At 39.9% G+C, this 19,964-nt stretch overlaps 1 protein-coding gene across 1 annotated transcript in view; it reads left to right on the top strand.

The window, feature by feature from the left end:
- LOC117807144 (pyruvate carboxylase, mitochondrial-like) overlaps positions 1-19,691 on the top strand; it is a 408,892-nt gene extending 389,201 nt beyond the window's left edge. The window contains exons 24-27 of the mRNA XM_034676222.1: positions 484-557; positions 13,989-14,129; positions 14,728-14,829; positions 16,395-19,691. Coding sequence (XP_034532113.1) covers positions 484-557; positions 13,989-14,129; positions 14,728-14,829; positions 16,395-16,544 — 467 coding nt within the window. The 3' untranslated portion in view covers positions 16,545-19,691. The remainder of the gene's footprint in view (positions 1-483; positions 558-13,988; positions 14,130-14,727; positions 14,830-16,394) is intronic.
- Positions 19,692-19,964: the final 273 nt, after the last annotated feature.

Raw genomic sequence — 19,964 nt, 5'->3', positions numbered from 1 at the left:
GAATTTGGTTTCCCTTTCCTTTCAGATTCAAAGGTACAGTGTCGTAATTAGCAGCATTTAGCAGAACAGACTTGGGAAATGCACCAGATGGAAGAAGAAAATAGTTGTGGTGTGCAAAAGAAATTTTATTGACAAACTTTTTTTCAAACTTGCCAAAACTTACTTCACATGCATCACATGAAAGGCCGCAAGTGCTCCACTGACAGGAGGGATGGGCATGAGAGTGTTTTTATCTAGAATCTGGCCGCTAGATATCGCTAAATATTCCCATTTCTACACCCTGTACCTTTAAGCACTTCTCTTTACTAGTGTTATACTTGTATAAACTTGTTCCCAGCATCTGTGAAAATGTAAATTTAAGAAATTGGACTTTGGGATAATCATGGTTCTAGTTATTTGACTACATCAAGAGCTAAACTTTTAATCTGAAAGCAATGTTGCAAACATAGACATACTTACTCATGTCTGTTTCTCTCTACCCAGCTAACTTTGGTCCAGTGGATTGTCTCAACACCAGACTGTTCCTGGATGGACCCAAGATCGCAGAGGAGTTTGAGGTACACAACTTACACCAGCATTTTAAAGAGGGACATACATTTTAATTTGATAGAATTATAGAAAGTAAAGAGAATGATATTTTCGAGAGAGAAAAGGTCTGCAAACTGTATTTTAGGAAGTGTGGGATCCAGTGTCTGGGTGCTTTACCTACATTTGATCAGGCACTTAAAATCTGAATATGTTTGCCTTTGCAGCACATATTTTGACCTTCTCTTGCCCAAGTTTACATTTGTTCTTGTGCATATGTTTTAATGGAAGCGAAATTCTAAATAACCAGATTAGCCCTAGATAAAGATGACTTCATGTTGTGGAAGCCATTTCCCTTTAGTTTGCTTGCCCCAGACTAAAACACAAATGCAGCAGAGTCTCTGAATTTTAAACACTTTTAAGAGAATTGTAACCTGAAGTGATTTTAAAAATGACTCAAATCCTTGAGCTATAGGGATCTGTTCTATTTACAGACACGGTGTGATAAAAGGTGTTATCATTCAATTATCCACACTAGTTCCATGATAAAACATTTAATATTCATTTAAGTAATAATCCACTTTGCTTCCTAATTAATTCCAATGTAATAGCAGTTCCATGCAGACCAGACTTTATCAGCAGGAAATGATTTTTCCATCAGTGCAGACAGTGAGGTGTGATGCAGTGTGCTGCAGAGTCACAGTGAAGTGCTGATAACACAGCAGGGAGGACAGAGATGTTAACACTTTATCAGGGGAGCAACAAACAGCATTTCTGATCCCTCCGGCCATCACATTGGCCTTCCAGCACGCACAGAAATAACAGATTAATTTTGTTGTATGGTGTTTGGGAGCAGCCGAGTGAAAGACGCTGAGGGCCAATATCTCAGACCAAAATATATCAGTTAGAGATTTCTGAAGCTCGTTTCATCCGTTTATTCTCCATCAGGGAGCAGAAGAACAAAGCAGGCCAATGAAGTAACAAAACAAAGGAGTTGGATTGCTTTGCATGCAATTTCATTAGTGGGGCCCAGGAATGTATCAGTCTTTTGGATATAATAACTGGCTGTCACTTGTGACTGCAAAGACACAAAATCTGAAACTGAAATGTTCCTGGGGAACATTCTTCTAAGTTATAATTTCCTGTCAGCTCCAAAATGTTACAAAGCAGAATCAGCAGGCTGCCAATTGGTTTTAATATGCGTGAATAGACAGTCAGGAGAAATGTTTCAAGATGCCTGTGGAGCTGATTGAAAGTTAGTCTCAGAACAAGAGACAGCAGGTTTGAAGACGCTGGTTTTTATCTAGAAAGTTCAGCACAAACAGAAAACATTTGAGGCGAATGACAGCAGTAACGGCTTTGATGAGCAAAACTCAAGTGCGAGTGATTGTTCAAGTCCAGATTTGAAGAGTGAATTCCAAAGAGAGTGTAGAGACAACCTACGGTAACCTTGGCGACAGATGTCAGAATCAGACGTCAGTTCAAAGGGAAAGTTTGCTTTTGCTGCTGAGGAGGCTGTCACTCAGGATGCCATCACGCAAAATATGTTTCTTGGTTTGGAGATTCAAACTTGAGGCTGATTTTTTCAAAGCTGTGGAAAAAATCAACTTTTTCTTAACTTTTACATTAGCTTAGTGAGGATTTTCAGAACAGGGGGAATGATCTGTTTCTTTATCACTTGATAGACATTGACAAATGGTGAAGGATAAAAAGAGATTCCCATTAGATTCATAGCTTTATTGGATAAAGCAGAGCAGCAGTGATGTGTAGTGTACGGGTGGTGATGCTGTAAGGGGAACACCATTGGGACAGCGCACCTGTGAGCAGATGGCGGCAGTACGGGACAGGTGACACAGGTCAGAGAAGATGGCTGTGACATGTTTTTGACTGCAGCTCTGTTGTGACCTTGTATGGGGTTCAGTGTGTGTGTTTTTGAGAGACGGAGTGGTCGGAGTGACTTTAGGGAAATGTTCCTTTAAACAGCGGGATGTGAGGGCGGCATGATATGAGGAGAGGAGGCATGATGTTGGTTGTCTTGATGAGAAATGGTGATGAAAGTGATCTCGTAAAATTAAGTTAGGAGAAATCTGTAGTAAAATGGTCTATATTTCTGATTCCTACATACTTTTCAACACCAAGGAATTTATAATAACACAATCACTGTTATTTTCCCATTATCAAATATCATCAAATCTTATGGAAAATTAGACCTACATACTTATTTCAAACCAAAGCGGCTTAAAACAAAGCTGTTACACCAGTTAAAGGAGATGTTATTGTTTCACAGCAGTTACGTTTTAAAGAACTTATTTAACACCTCCACACAACCCCGCAGGAAGGTGCTGGATTTTGTCTTCATTGCAGCCAAAGCCATGTTTCACCCTTCCTGGTGTGTCCTCTCTGCTCTGCTCTCTCTCACATACACAGCCACCACACGGCTCAATGTTCTCATTCATAGGTTGTCAAATAACAGTGTTTTGTCAGATCCTGTAAAGTGTCAAAGAGGCACAAGTTATGAGCAGGGGGAAGAGAGAGCGATGCCACCAGGTCCCTTTGTGTTTTCTATTAGTCCTTACCTGCAGACTGTTGACAGTGAGCTTCATACCACTGCACTTTGGATGCAAGAGCAGCCTTTTTGCATCTGTAAACCCAGCCACACATTTATACTATATTGTCAGTTTAATGTTCTAGGGAATATTTTATTGGTGGTCTGTATATAACTATGTTTTATACAATTTGTCCACTGAATCAAACTGTCGCCCCAGGTCTATACATTACCTTTGAGGAAAATCATACTTATCATCACAGTTAGCATTACAGTCATTTGTTGGTAGTCTTTTTTTCTGTTACGATAGTCAGTGTGTCAGATTGGCCGATCACAGAGCCATAAGTTGCTTTTGTGACTCTACTGACAAACATGTCAGACGGGATGATACCCGACCAATCATAACAACCAACATGATGACACTGGAAGAAAAAGTGTCTGGACCAGAAGGCACCCAGAAATGCTTACAGCAGTTACTCACCTGGGTGCTGAAGTGTGACTGCTACTTCTTGCCAGCATTTATTTTTATTTCAGTCTGTTGTGGTACTCCCTCGACGACACATCATAAAGGCAGGGCATTGGGCTAAAATCCAGTTTAGAACTTGCAGTCTGACTGTAGATTACTTTTCTCTCTTAAATATCTTGAAGTTTGTTATCAAAGTTAAATTCTGGTGTTGTGACAACCTGTATCTGTGGTTAAGTATGTAAATTATATAAATGAGAGTTTGATGCATCTTTAGTAAAAGATGGCGGAATCCAGGTCTCTCTGACTTTTACTTGTGAAGCATAGTTCAACTTCTTAAATCAGTATGTTAGCTCAGAACAGGACTAATGAAAGATATAACTTCAAACTGTTTTCCTGCTAAAGCCAACCAAACCATGTTGTGTTGAAATGAAGCAGGTGTACAGCCCACCTGTTTCTATTTACATTTAAAAGAAGATTTCCTGCTTTGTTCACAGTTCTTTTCTCTCGACCATAGGATGAAGATATGAGAGCTTTTTAAAGCCTGAAACACTAAAACTTAATCATAATGTAAGAAGTTTAAAAACACCTTTTGAGATATTTACATTTTCTGAAATATTGTGTTAAAAACGGATATGCTACTACATGGGGAGGTGAATCTCGTGTTATTCCTTAAAGAGCCCATTTTAAATTAAATAACACTAGCATTACAACATTAAAGGGAATAGCCAACTGTTAGCTTTCTCACTGCATCATTCCTGCCCCTTCATTTAGTCCCTTTAATTTCAATTGTAATCATGTTAAAGCCCTGACACACATCATTCATTGTACATCATTCTGTCCTTTATTATCCCTCTCTTTTCAATATTTTCTTTTGGTTCTGTTATTATCAGTATCAAACACAGATTGGACTGACAGTGATTCAGAGTGGCCAAAGGCAGCCATGTTTAATTACTCTTTCATTCCACTGCAACAAAATGCTTCCAGGCTGCTCTTAATAGATTTTTTTTAATTTGAGGGACACAGGGAGCCCCATTGCTCTGCTGCTGTATTGTCAAAGAATCAGGAGCTGCATTGAATTAGCTGATCTCACACTGAACAAGAAGATGTGCAGACCCCCGCCCAGCTTCTCTTGTTAATCGCCCCAGGGTGTGCATGCTTCAACGCAATCTCTAGATATCTGACAGGAAACCCACAGTCAGACCACCAACCACTGATTAGAATAAATTCGTACAATATTTCCATTAAGGCTTTTTAGGTTTTTTAGTATCTTCATCAATTTATTTTTCTTTTTTTTCAAATCCATACAAAACACTGGGTGTTTGGCTTGAATACATGTTTTTAAATTGAATTCACAAATTGTCCAAAGACAAATAGTTGTATAACCATCAGAACACTTTAAAAGCGGGGGCACATTTCTAGGACATTTTCAAAATTAGGTCTTGTGTTCTTACATTTCCCTTCAATTTAAGCCCTATCCTCCAACAAGATTTTTGAAAGCACTTTATAGTAAATGAATGAATGAATGAATGAATGAATGAATGAATAAATGAGTAGTGTTATTTAAATCAGAAGCAGCAGAAATTGTCACAATCACAATCATTACAAGAAAAAATTTAAAAGGCTGATCGAAAAGGGTTTCGGCCGAAGCAGAGCTTACAGATGCCGAAATGTGGAAACATAGGGCTGTTGGAACACATAGGGCTGTGGGAACACATAGGGCTGTGGGAACACATAGGGCTGTGGGAACATAAGTCTGTGGGAAGACAACATAGGGCTGTTGGAACACATAGGTCTGTGGGAACACATAGGGTTGTGAAAACATAGGTCTGTGGGAACACATAGGGCTGTGGGAACACATAGGGCTGTGGGAACATAGGTCTGTGGGAACACATAGGTCTGTGGGAACACATAGGGCTGTGGGTACATAGGTCTGTGGGAACACATAGGTCTGTGGGAACACATAGGTCTGTGGGAACACATAGGTCTGTGGGAACACATAGGGCTGTGGGTACATAGGTCTGTGGGAACACATAGATCTGTGGGAACACATAGGTCTGTGGGAACACATAGGTCTGTGGGAACAGACACACTCCCTTAAAAGCTGCAGCTGTAGAGCAGGATTAATGGTATGATGCCCTTCCTAAGAACCGTCCCTTTCTGGAATGAGAAACCGTGAGTTTAACCTGTTTTAGCTTCCAGTTACTCCGTTTATTCTCTGCATAGAAAAACTTGCCATTCAAACATTTCCCAGACGTAACACTGTTGTTTTTTTGGTAATGTCTACCTAGAGTTCACCTCCCCCTGCTGCTGTTGCTCTAATCTCCAGTCTGTCACAGCTGCTGTATTTTTAGAACTTTCACACACTCTGCTTTGTGCTCAGCATCATCCATCACCAAAGAAACAAACTTCTCCCCCCGTTGTCATGACAATGGGTATTCCCACCAGATCAGGTCCGATTAGTGGCACCAGGCGAGAGATGGAATGAAAACACGTCAAAAAAGTGACCTGTCATATGCAGCTGGTGGTTTCTGTTGGTTGTTTTCTTTCTTTGACTGTGTAGAATTCCTCAAGGGAGGAGGAAAGCTCCTGTAAGCAATCTAGATGTTGTCAGTTTTAATCACAATCATTGTCACCGGTCATGTTCACAGGCATCCTGGAGGTATATCTGTTTTCCTTAAACTTTGTTTTTCTGATAAAGTTCTTGAAAGAGATGTATTAAGTGTCGGTGCAGTGTGAAGAAGCATTTGTTTTGTTTCTTCCAGGAATAGGACTATGCTGGAGGATGTATATTGCATCAGTATATCATAGCTGAGCTTCTGTTTTATAAAATAACTATCTAAATAAATAAGAGGAGAGCAAATGTGAAACACATGACTTCAAAGTTGGTTTTGAAAATGTTGGAGGCAGGTTGACTCCAGGCCAAGTGAAAGGCGGTGGCTGCTGCAACCTTTTAAGATCAAATCAGAAGCAAACAGCTGATGTCAAATGCACAGACGGGTAGTGTGGGCGCTGTGTGTGTGTGTCAGTCTGATGCAGGACCAGCAGAAATAGTGATTATTACTCCTTCAAAGAATCACACTTGTTTTGGCACTAATGTGTGACAACTTCTGTGATGCTGATTGCATTGTAAAATTAAAACCGTGAGCTTTATTGTACAGAAGAGGCCTGAGGAAAGTGAATAGCGCATTGTGATCAGAGGCAGGATAGCACAGACGCAGCTGTGGCTCAGTGTGGTCACCTTTCAGTTGGAAGGTTGGTTAACTGGTCTCACAGTCCACATGCCGAAGTGTCCTTCGGTAAGATACTTCACCCCAAATTGTCACGGTGGCTGTGCGAGTGATGTATGAGCTGGATTAGTTACTATTTTATCTAATTGTATACACACTAGAAATGGAACTATGCACACATTTCTGAAAACCTGAAGCTCATGTATCAAAATCATGACTCCAAACTGCTAAACTCTAAGAACAGTTGTATTGTTATCACTCAAACATCATTCTAATTCAAGGATTTGCAAATCTCTGAACACAAATTGTATTCTTTGGCACACTTTGTTCCCCTGGAAGCACTGGCCTTCAAAATGCAACACCCTGATTATCAATTAGTCTCACTCATGTTGCACCTGTGCAAACTCAATTTCAAGAACACTTCAGTCATGTGTCAGAGTGTGAAAGAGGCCTCAAGTGACTCATTCAGGTGTTAGGCAAGAAGATGGAGCAGCATCATTGCAGCTGATGTGAATTAAGTCTTCTGGCCTGACCAGGATCAGAGGTGTTAAACAGCATGTTCTATTTTATTGCTTTTTGCTTTCATCAGTTCCGCTGAACATTTGATGGTAGTCTTCTGAATTAATTACATTGTTTGATGCACTGTTACATGTAATCATAGAGTAGCTGTGTGTATATTTGTTGGTGTGAATGTAACATGTAATGTAAAGCTCTTTATATGGTCCACTTAGGATTAGAGTAAAGGGTTTATAAATACAGTCTTTTTATCCCAGCATGTTAACCCCCCACAGTCTTCCATTTACAGTGTGAAGCTTAGTTATGCTCTTCTATGGTAAATACATGTGTATGCTGCTTTGTCGTACTAGCCACTGTATAAACACATACCTGCATATGACATAGATGGAAAAAAAATAATTGTTTACATTATTGTATAGAGGATTAATCTAAGAGATTCAAATTGAAAGGGTAGCTGTTAAATAATTAACCCAAGAAGTGAATGTCTTTTTCTGCTTAACGATCTGTCGTCTGAAATAGATGATCTTTGGATGATGAGTGAGAAGAAAAGCCTTTGAGCTCTGAGAGCCTTTGTGGGAGTTTGCGGTAAATCCACAGTGACAGCAGCAAATACAGCAACTGTCCATTACTGATGACCTTTGCAGCTCAATGGTACTATTACCTGTAAATTTATAACAAAAGCTGTTTATGAGCGCAGCGAGTGTGCGAGGCACACAGTGGGGATCCTGATCAAAACACATTGAAGCACCAAATCTTCCTGAGCGCCGAGCTCGACCTAAAGCCCTGAGTTGTTGCTGATGTGGGAAGTAGATACAAAGGCTTTCACAGTAATCAGCTGCTATTGTTTAGCACTTCATTTCCAAGCCTGTTGGTAATCCAGTATGAGAGTGCTATCTGCCTAAGAATGAACAACGAGCCTAGAAGATTTCTCTTTGTGTTGTGAATGTGGTGGGAGGACACAACCACTCCAGTTTCTCCCTCTTATATTAATTTTGTCTCTAATTAGTCCGTCTAGATTCTGAGTTGTATCAATATTTCCTCTTTGAGTTAATTTCAGACAAACTTGAGTCATGTTAAGTTGGTCAGAGCACACTTAGATCTGTGTTTCTGAAGTTGTTTTGTGCAGTTCATGAAATAACATCAGATGTCAATTTAGAGTGCATTACTGTACACAAACATACACCTACACATGGGTGACAGCTCTGTCCATCGCTGTCATTCACCCACACATATACACTGCAGACCTATCTGGCTGGGGCTGATGACTCAGATTGGTATTAATCATGTTTGATGGAAATATAAACACAGACTTTCGCAAACATGGACCCAGTCATACACACCCTGTCAGAGCAAATGTTCACTGGCACAAACACATGGAGCCCTGGTTACTGCAGTGATCTCATTACTCTCTCCGAAGCAGCACAAGTCATTCATAAAGTCGTATCACAGACATGATGTGAGGCAGATAGTTTGAGTCAGAGGTACTGTAGCAGCAACAGGGGAAGCATTTAAAATCGGACAGGAAAAGATTTGTGCTTGAGGGTGCTCCCTGAAAACATGCAGACAGCCTGTGCGGGCTTCATAGGGGAGATAACAGCAGTCTCATCTCTGAGATGTGAGGTTTGGAAAACACATAAAGCACAAGAGATTTCATTGCAAACCTAGTAACAGGAAACCAAAACCCGAGGAGGTTGGATGATTGTTTTAGTATGACAAAATTGTCCTGACTTTAATTTCATTACATTTTTTAACTACTGTGCACACGTAGGGGGATAATACTGAGTTTAATAACATGCATCCTTTTATTACCTCACCCAGTGATGATCTGGGAGCACCAGAGAGTCGATGCAGAGCACTCACCCTTCATTTTCAAAAATCGTTTCTCCGCTCTGACTTGATGTTTCATAGATAAATGTTTATCCGAGCAGCCTGCAGTCCCTAACTTCAGTGAGAGTAGTTTGCCACAAACTCTGCTGTCAGATCTGTTGACTTGAGGGATGTACACACTCTCAGTGGAATATTCAAACACTGCCATGTTCAGTCAGTATAGTAAACAACTGCAGCTAAGTCCAGACCGCTGTCACAAACCAATTCCAAGCAGGCTTTTAGTAAGAAGTGTGTACACATTTGAAAAATGAGCAACTTCCATTCATTGAAACCACCTCTCTACTTGTGATGTTGATACTCCTGTATTGTGTGCGATGCAACAGGGAACAGCGATGTTTCAAGCCACTCGTTTCCTGGTTGTGTACACAGATATTAAATCCAGACTAACCAACTAGTCTAAAGGTGAGAGAACACTCAGAAAACAGTCAAAGTTGAGCAAAATATCTTTTATATGGCTGAACACAGGGTCACAGAGTCAATAGTTTATTGAGTGTGGCTACCATTAGCAGAACTAGCACCACCAGCCTTTGGTCCCCATTGCAGGTTAACGTCCACATGTCTGTCCTGGTTAAGCATTGCTCCAGTTGAGAACCAGTTACACCTTACACAGCCAACATAAAACTATCTCTGCTACAAGATACCATCTGTCATTGTTTACGTTCAGATAGTAGAGCATTATGGCAGTAGCCAGCCTAGAGCTACAGCCCTGGTTAGTGACGGGTGACTGCTACAGCGGAGACACAACATATGATCTGCGTTTCAGGCCTACAGTCATGAAAATATAATAATTATAATGTGTTTAACCGACCTGTAATTCTGGTGCCATCTTGCAAGGATGAAGTGGGTTGATCATTTAGTCCATTAAACATGCAAATTCCTATTCTAGAATCTAAAAACGTTTAAATTAAACTTTCAGGAATCATTTCTCTGTTTGCTTGCTTGGTTTAATTGACTGTATTCAAAACATACATTACACAACATGTTCAGCATCATTTCAAGTAAGTAAGAAACAGCACAGGTTTTGTTTTTACCAATTATAGAAGTATGTCGTCACAGGTTGTTTATATGATCCATGCTGTGCTGTATAAATTGGAGCAAGGATGGGAGGGTATGGGACAGGGGCGAGGCTTTGGTCTCTGAGTAAGCAAGGAGTCAGATGTCAGATTTTTGTTGCAGAAGCTGTTGTAAAAGTTAGAAGATTTTTCTTTTAATCTTAGCACCCTAAAATCCTAATAGATACATATTTGGCGAAATAACTGCTGGAATGCCTTAAACCTCGGCTTAATGAGCGCTGGTACTTTACCTGGAAGTGGATCAAAACATAAGCACTTTATTGAAGTGAACCAAAGGGGAGATGAGAGATGTGATGCTAGTAGTAACAGCAGGTAGTAGTAAGTGCTTAGTGTGTGAACATGTCAGATTTATTTCTACACGTGGAGGACTTAATGCTGTGTGATGTTTTAGATATGGAAACTTAAGCTGTCTTTGTAGCTCTTTATAAATCTGGCACACTTACATACGGTTACATCTCAGACAAGATCCTCTTCAAAAGATTCATAAAAAGTGTGCAACTCATCAAAGAAACAAATGCTGTATTTTTCATGGGAACAGTTGGGAGGAGAGATAGTGTTGAAGCCACATGGTTCCAAAAGAGAAGGCACTTTTGGTTTTTTTCATAGAGCTGCCGGGAGTTGACAAAACAGCACAAGCTGGAGTGTAACACAGGAGGGAGGGGAAAGAACTGAGATAAAAAATTGAGTAACACAGAGAAAAAAAAAGAAGCATGCAAAGAAAGGTTTTGTTACCAGGTACAGAGAGAGGGAAAATCCAAAGAGCCAGAGCAACCTGAGATAGAAGAGTGAAATTGGGATCAATATATACCTGCTGCAGCGTGTATTTTTGTCTTTGTACTGAGACTAAGTTTAGAATATCAATGGAGACTTAGCTGAGGAGGTGATGTTAGAAACAAAAAGGATGAGTGTGAAGGGTCGAGGAAAAGAGGTGGAGAAACTCGGCAGAGGAAAAACAGAGAGGCAAAGAGGCAGATGAGTGAAATTAATAACTGCATGAGAGACAGAGTGGCTCCAGAAATATGTGGCAAAATAACAATAGAAAATGGAAAGCTGTGATACATGGTAGGACTGACAGAGAGATTGAAAACCAGACGCAGGAAGTTGGACAAATGGAAAGATGGAAAAAACTATTTTCAGAGCGGCAAGATGAGAGATTGCAGAAGAGTCGTGAGACAAATGAAGAAGTACAGTGGCTTGTGTCGAGGGAGAGAGGAGCTAGACAGAGCACAGAAATGACCAGAATTGAGATGAGACGGCGAGCGTCTGCCCGGTGATGGTACACAGAGGGAGAAATGTCTTTGTCTCCAAACAACACTTTTACAGGTGTCAGGTAAAGTCAAATGGTTTACACCTCTGCTAAGGGCTGGAAATGTTTTTATATCATCCAGTCTGCCATCTTATCACTTTTTCACCATGTCTGTCTCCGTCTTTATCTCTCAGATTGTCATTTTGTCTTCAGCACTTCTCTTTGGTGTCAGAGTTGATGTGTCTGCTGGAAAGCTTGTACAGTCAGTGTTTATCCCAAGTCTTTACACAAACCTCTGTTTTTATGGTTTCCCTTTAAAACCATTTTCAGTCAATAACATGTCAAAATAAAGTTCAAACGGCCTCTTACGTTAACCCAGCTGAACCCAAGTTGCGTCTCAAAAATTTGAAGCTCTTGTTTGTTAAAACCAATCGACTGCTGTCACCTCTATGCTGTTTGGATTCGTCTAAAACACTCTGGTGTGTGTGTGTCTGTTAAGCTTTATTTGTGTGAAATTTGTCTGTAGAAGTTTGGTGCAGACTAAACCTGACGACACTTTTTCAACCAACTCTAAGGTTTCTGTTTTCTATGTTTTTTAAGGCAAAAACAGGCCATTCAAAGGCAGTATTAGGAGTAGAAGCATGCCTCTGTATTAGTGGGATGCTTTATACTACTGCCAATTTAGAATTTCAGGATCGGTATAAAAAGTGTTGGTCCTTCAATTACAAGCCCTCCGAGTTAATTGTTGTTTTTTCATATTTAAAAGTTTTTCTTTGTGGCATTTTTGCCTTCATTAAATAGTCACATTGTGTATCTTATTAGATTTAAAAAAGAAGAGAAAATGTTAGGAGTGGAGTTGGGAGATGAAATGCAGCAAAGGGTTGTGGCCAGGAGTTGAACCAGCAACTGCTGCAATTAGGACTAAAGCCCCTTTATATATACTATACTTCTGCCTTGACCCTATGCCGTAGTGGCCAATGTGATCAGGAGTGCTACATTCATATGTTTCGTCATGTCGGTGTCAGTCTGATTTCTATAGTAGTCAGATCACCGGTTTCCAATCCCGTTACATTTTCTGCTTGCATGTGCACAGGGAACTGTGGATACTATGTTAAATTGGAGATACAGCAATCATTACAAAGAAGAGAAGAGAGGGAATGTACAGCTGATGTATGGCAGATGTACGGTCCATGTACGGCAATTCCAGAAATATCGTAAATGTAGGAAACACAATGCTGCTCGGCAGACTAATCACAGGGTTTGCTGTCTGCGTCGTTCCAATGCGTAGTTAGATTTTGAAGGAGGCGAACGTCAGGCTACGTGCGCAGGTTTCTGCGTTGGAACAGGACTATGCAGAACTAGGACATAGGCTACACCGTCATTTCGACACAAGCCTTTACATGGAATCTGCTTCAACCATTGAGCCAAACCATCAGAACCTACATGTTTTTTTTAATGCAGTTAGTGATGTCTTAGCAGATAATGCAGTAGAAAGTAAAATAAAAGTCGGCTGACATAAATGTAGGTGCTTTTCATTCTCCAGTCCTTGTGTTGCGTTTCCATGGTAGAATAAAGTTCTCATGAGTTCCTGATTTGTAAATAGCGCCCATGTTAACATCAAAGTCACTTTTACAACTGGCAAACTCTGATTTCAAAAAAGAAACCTGATAAGTCTGACTTGTTTTCAATAATACCGATGTGCCTGAAGTGAACAAACACAGATGTTTTAAATTAGCCAAATATGTCTGTTAATTTAATCCAAATTTCATGGACGTGGCCTCATGTTATCAATCCACGGTATTTTAATCACTCCACAACAAACTAATTACTCACTCTGCTGTGTTGATGATATAAGCATGTACGTGTTGTTAAAATGAAAATCTTCCCTACTTGTATTTTCTATCCAGTTAGATGTGACAGCACATTACAGTGTGGCTGTGTGTGGACGCTTCCCAATGCTGTTATTTTCTGATCTCACAGGTCAGAACATCTGCTGTAAAGGGGGGCCTATAAAAGAAAGCCACATTTCCCATTTAGAGCATTACAGTCCCGTAAGATAAACTTGATTTACAGAGAGTTTAACACAAACCTGCAGACTGTCTCAGAGTTAATACAGTGCAATAAAAGAACCCAAGATGCTGCATCATTTGATTTATTTAATAAGCAGTTGAATTTCAGAGGCTAAATGAGCATGTTCCTCTGCTCTCCACCAAGTGCATGCAGGGAAACGTTCCAACTGAGCCTGAGGGCAAAAGAAATAAGAAGGGGAAGGAAACATTGTGTTTGTCTCACTCCAATACCTTTACTTTTTTAATTTCACTCAGCTCTGCAGTCTCTTCTTATTGCTTTAGCTGGACTTGTGAGCTAGGCACCCATGTATTAATTTCAATTTTCTAACAAAATCTAATTTCTGTCTCTTCCTCCTTCCCACTCTCATTCCTCTTCCAATTTCTTTCTCCTGTCCTCCCCACTTGTTCCGTTCCTCTCTTTTATTTCATGTCAGGTGGAGCTGGAGAGAGGGAAAACGCTGCACATCAAGGCACTGGCCCTGGGTGACCTGAACAAGGCCGGCCAGAGAGAGGTCTTCTTTGAGCTGAATGGACAGCTGAGATCTGTGCTGGTTAAAGACACAGTCGCCATGAAGGTAAAAAGAAGACACTACACTTAATTTATACAGCACATTTTATTCATACAGTGTAGAAAAAATGGCAGGGAATCACCACATTTAATCAAACAAGACTAGAGTTTAATTTCACAGCAGAATAATACCAATAATAAAACATTTCAAGTAAAAACATATCTCAGGTTTATTCAAAAGTGTCATCGAGCAGACTGTTAGTATTTGTGTGAAATAAGCAAAGGCTGTCTCTCCTCAACATTTGGACCTGACCTGAAGAAAAACCATGAGATTCAAGTCTTAGAGAATCAAAAGGATCTTTCAGGCAAATACTGTCGGCCTGCCAGGAAATAATAAATAGACAGAGAAAGGGCAGAGAGGACTGAAAGACACTGATCTTAGACAAAAAGCTGTTCTGACGTTTAACTTGAAAACAAATGGTTGTGAGATGAAGACGGCATCTCAGCAATGAGGGATGTTTCAAAGGGCACATGAGTGACACCATGGATGGATGGTTGGTGAGGTGAGAGGAGAATTGGAGGCAGGTGTGTGTGTGAGTATGACTTGGACGGATAAGTGACAGGACAGATGGATGCATGAAATTTCTGCTTGTCCCTCCCCCCAGGAAATGAAGTTCCACCCCAAGGCTCAGAAGTCTATCAAGGGACAGGTCGGAGCGCCCATGCCTGGAAAAGTCCTGGAGGTCAAAGTGGAAGTCGGATCTAAGGTTAGTTTACTGTCCAGTTCACTTTTTTTTTAAATAAACAACCTTACTCGACAAAGGTAGTATATGCCTCAATCTTAGTTTATGTTTAGTCTCTCATTTAAAATATAATATTGCCACTGTCTTCTTTTCTTGAAATGAAAAAGGGGATTTATTTTCCATGTCCTATTTTAACTCTGAGAGTGAAATATGAAGAAACCTGAAAGTCATTCAGCACTAAAATAATGATTTTGAATGTCCTCCTGCATTGCCTGATTTTTGCCAGCAGTTAAGGTGTGGAGCTGGGTATTGTCAATAACATCTGAATTTGAAAGTGTATCCATGCTGTCAGACTATAATTCAAATCAGTTTGACTGTTACCAAAAATACAAACATCTATTGTCAAATCTGTGAACACAAGCAGTGCTGTGCTGAAGAATTATATGCAAAACAAATGATCTGAAGCAGATCACAGTATTATTGAAGATCAGTAACTATGTGATGAAAGGATAGGGGAACATTTTGTGGACAAGACTGACCTTTAATGTCACTTTTTATGACTAACACCGATCTTTGCTCAGCGCTGTGAGCACATTTAAGTCAGACCAAAGAGAAATTGTTCTGGCCTGTACTACAAAGCAGGGTTGTTGGTTATCAAGGTAACACCAGGGTTATCTCGAGATTTTCAGTGACCAATCAGTGTGTTGATCACCGAGCCTTGTGAGCTAGCTGTGAGAGACGAGGAGGAAGAGAGACAGGACAACTTATGACATCTGAAATCATACCTACTGCTTTAAGTTATATTGAATCAGGTTCATATGTCATTAGCTTCATAACGCTCCATTTAATCACAGTGGGGCTGCAGCTGAGATGAATTGTTGAAACTGAAATAGTTATATCTGATCATCTAATTCATTTAATGGAATAAACAGCAGTTCTAAAGGACAAATCTATCGTGGACTAATGATGATAACATGATATGATGAGCCTTATTTTGATGTAAGTTCTTCCTGTATTTAAAAGATGCAGCTGTGCTGATCGAGTCCGGAGTTTGTGTTCAGCTGCTTGGTACTTTTCTAATATCACAGTTTACTCAGTTTGAAGATTTTAATCTGATAAGTATAAAGACTTGTTCATGTTGAGATGGGTCCCATATAACGTAAACATGCTTAAAGATACTCTGTGTTGATTTAGTGTCATGTGATAGCTTGGCATGATTTCATTTGTTAATGTAAGCGAAGCCAGATAACCAAAGATACCCTGGGCATGTTGAGCCTGCTTTATTGCACAGACCTCTCTGGACAGCTAACTCGTTACAGGCCTGTAGACAGCAACTGTGTCGTTTATCATTTGGCGAACTGTCCCTTTAAATGTAAACACTTGTGCTTTAAGTGTTGCTGGTTGTTTTTTATGATCACATGTAAACTCCTTGTTTGCAGTTATCCTTGTACTCCAGAATAATAGCCTTTTGGTTGCACACATTGTGTTAATTTATGTTGTTACCCTTTGACCAAAGTGCTTGTTCAGTGATCTGTGCACTCCACTGGTGTTTTAAATGCTCCATGACCTGTTTTTAATAATCATGACAGGTGGAGAAGGGTCAGCCTCTGTGTGTCCTCTCGGCCATGAAGATGGAGACAGTGGTCAACTCTCCTTTGTCGGGAACAGTAAAGGCAATCCATGTGACGACTGACTCCTCCCTGGAGGGAGACGACCTGATCCTGGAAATCGAGGAGTAGAGTCAGAGGGCAGAGGGAGGGAGGGTAATGAGAAGTAGTAGTGACAATCGGATTGTGGACATGTTGAGGTGGAGGAACGGGGGATTTAAAACCAGGAATCTCTTTCTTAAAGGTGAATCTCAGCTGTGGCAGTGCTGTGGGAAATTTGCTCCAATTTGTACTACAGAGTGTTTGATTACACTGGCGACTAAAATGAAAAGCAGATGATATCAAAATCCTGAATAATTTATTAATATGATAAAATTCCTTATAGAATTGTTCCACCAATGACCTCCATTTAACCATCTTGTGAGCAACGTATTCTGTAGGTGTGACGAGGTCAAAGGACGGTACATTGAGTACATCTTTTAATGTCCCGTCAGGCTTTTGAAGATTAGTAGAAAAACACTTTATATCTGAATTGTGGTTCATTCCATTTCTAACTAGCTAGTCTTAAATGTGATGTACTAGAAAATGAGCTATAACACTAACAGGGTTCTAATATTTACTTGCAATTCAAAGCCACAATTTCCATTTCTATGCTGTTGATGTTACCTAATATATTCAAACTGAGTAGGTAATCTTTATTTTGATGACTACTTATTGTCTTTGTAATCAGCGAGGTTAGGCAGAGAGGATTAGACTCACGGATGTTTTATCAAATGTTTTTTTTTTCATACAAAAACAATATTTTTTTTCTTGCCTTAGCAATACATGATCAGTCTCTGACATTAGTCACAGAGCGTTCTCAGAATGTTTAATCACTGGTTGGACTGGTCACTTTTTTTTAGGTGAGGAATTGTTCTTTTGAAATCACAGTGAAGTCAAGTCAGGATTGAAAGGAAAAAAATCACAATATATCCACACTGATTCAGTTTTTTGTATTAGAAAATATTTCCACAATAAGTAAAGCACAACAACGCAAGTAGCACCATTTTGGGTTGATTGGGACACAAAGTTTACCTGCCAGACATGTCCGGGTTGCACCAAGATGAAAATGTGTTCTCTTACTGTATCAGTAATACAAGAAGGTTTATTTTTTGAAAGATCTGTACTGGTGTTGAAAATGTTTCTCATTCACACCTGCCTTCATAATCCCAAAGCATAAGCTCCTTGTAGACACATTGTTGAGATGAAGCTGTAGGCCATGTTGGAAACACCCAAAGAACGGGATTAGAGATGTCTTTTTAAGGATACCTCTGTTACAGTTAGTTTAAATGCAGCTCTCTTAATTCGAAGCTTGCTGTAGGTTGGCCCAGTTTTATCTGATGTACCATTTACAAGGTGTAAAGCCTTTTTAATGTCACCTTTTATATAGTGTGATGTTGGAAAAGTTGTCAGAGGAGCGGTTCCAGTCTGTCTTTTCAGCACCAGGCAAAGATTCGGGTAAATGGTCCTCTGTCTGCATGGGGATTTTAGTGCTAGGTGTAAATGGGATTACATGGTGGTGTAATGGAAGCATGTGGTGTTATTTTCTGAGGCTCAGCTGATTAATTTATGAATTAATTCTCTGTCAAATGATGTGAAATTAGCCGGACTAATAAGAGACTCTGGAGACTCCCAGTAGCAGCACTCGGCTTTATATTTCTAATGCGTGTGTGTGAGTTTGCATAAATGAGCCTTAATGTCTAGGAGTGTGTGTGCAAGCGAATTTTAAGACAAAGTTAGCCAGGCGCTATAATGTTGCACCTCCAGAGCCAAAAAAATAAAAAAATAAAAACACATTTTAAATGAAAGGAATTATTCATACACACACATACACCCAAGAAAATATTCACGCAAACACTCCCAGCCTTTGAGTGCTGCCTGGATCAAAACCAACCAAATACATAGCACATTGGTGTTGATATGTCTCCATGGTAAAACTATCATAATAATTTAAAAACCACTCTCAGCGGTCGGACCATGTAGCTAAATACTGAACAAAACTTTCAAGATCTAACTTTGTTCAACCCACTTCAGCTCTACTGTCAGCGGCTGGCCTTTTATTTGTTAAACCTTTCCTAATTGAATGTTCAGCACCCTGACCAGAGAAAGTAGAACAAGCAGAAGAAAGTAAGATCACATATCTAATACAGTCGACAGAACGTGTCACAGTCTGCTTGTACTACAGTGAAGCATGCAGTGGGACAGTGAGCCAGAACTGACTTTACAACAGCTTACAAAACGTCTGTGCATCCTCAGCAGACAGCATCGATACAAGCACAAATTTGAATCATCAGTTTATCACTTGACAGGATTCTTTCCTGCGTTTTTGCTCCATTACCTTTTGAGCTATGCATCGATACCGGGCGGTGATGCCATAGATAATTAGAGCAGTGATACTTCACCTCACTCTCCCTGGCACACTGCCATGCCTCAGTGTACCTCCTGGCTTTGTCTTTCTGTGTTTGAAATCTGTTGACAGTGATGGAGACAAGTGAGAATATTTGACTAGCTGTTGCACAATAATGTAAAGCTCTAACCTCCTCTCTTGGACTCTCTTCCCTTGCTTTATCTATCCATCCATCCAACCACCTTTTCATCATGTTTTCCTCTCCATCCTGCTCTCCCTTCTCCTTGTGTAAATTTGCACATGATGGCATCAAATCATGCAATATTGTAAAGTGAACTGCAGTATTTCTTTATGTCTTAGCCAGCGGTGATTCAAAAAACAATGCTTAGAAAAATGTACAACTGTTCAGTGTCTGTGGAAAAAATAAATTGGGGAAAAAAAATCAGCTGAGAAATGTTATTTGTTTCAGAAAGGAGGATATATATCATTGACCTATTCAGCAGCTCATGTTATCAAACAATGAAGTGTCTCTCAGAGTATGAAAATAGTCTGTGACATTTTCTATTTGCTTTCTCCTGCATATCATTGTGTTATTACTGATCCTACCAGACCACTGTTTATTCTGCTTGACCGCCTGCAGATTCATCATGGAATTCATATGACAGAAGTCTGGACTTTTCTTTTATCTCTGTTTTCTAAATAACCTTTAGTCTAAGTACACTTTCATGTAAATTCCTCTAATTAACTGAAATAGTTTACATCTCCTCAAGGTTCTAATCATGCTGTAGTACTAGTGAGCTGGAGCGCACATAAAGGGACACAAATATGATCAAACCATGATATAATTGTTCTTGCTCTATCTGTGCTTACAAATAAAGTGAACTCTAACTGAATCCGTCATGTGTTGGTGTGAGTGCATGTTCTACACAAGAAAGAGAAGAACCCAGACACTGCAGGGGTGAAGGTGCAATAAAGAATCGATGAAGGCCAGCTTTTGTTAACTGATCTCAAAAACTGTTCCTATTATCGGGTGCTCGCGTTATCCTCTCTGTCGAGGTCCCTCTATGAAGACTGATCAGCTCGATGCTGACTGCAGTGTAATAAATATGTATAACATCAGTGAAAGCTTGAGTGCTGCATTTTATAATAAACAATCAAATCACAGC

This window comes from Notolabrus celidotus, chromosome 23 (genome assembly GCF_009762535.1).
Source record: "Notolabrus celidotus isolate fNotCel1 chromosome 23, fNotCel1.pri, whole genome shotgun sequence".
Taxonomy (NCBI): domain Eukaryota; kingdom Metazoa; phylum Chordata; class Actinopteri; order Labriformes; family Labridae; genus Notolabrus; species Notolabrus celidotus.
This window is presented reverse-complemented; position numbering and strand designations above follow the sequence as displayed.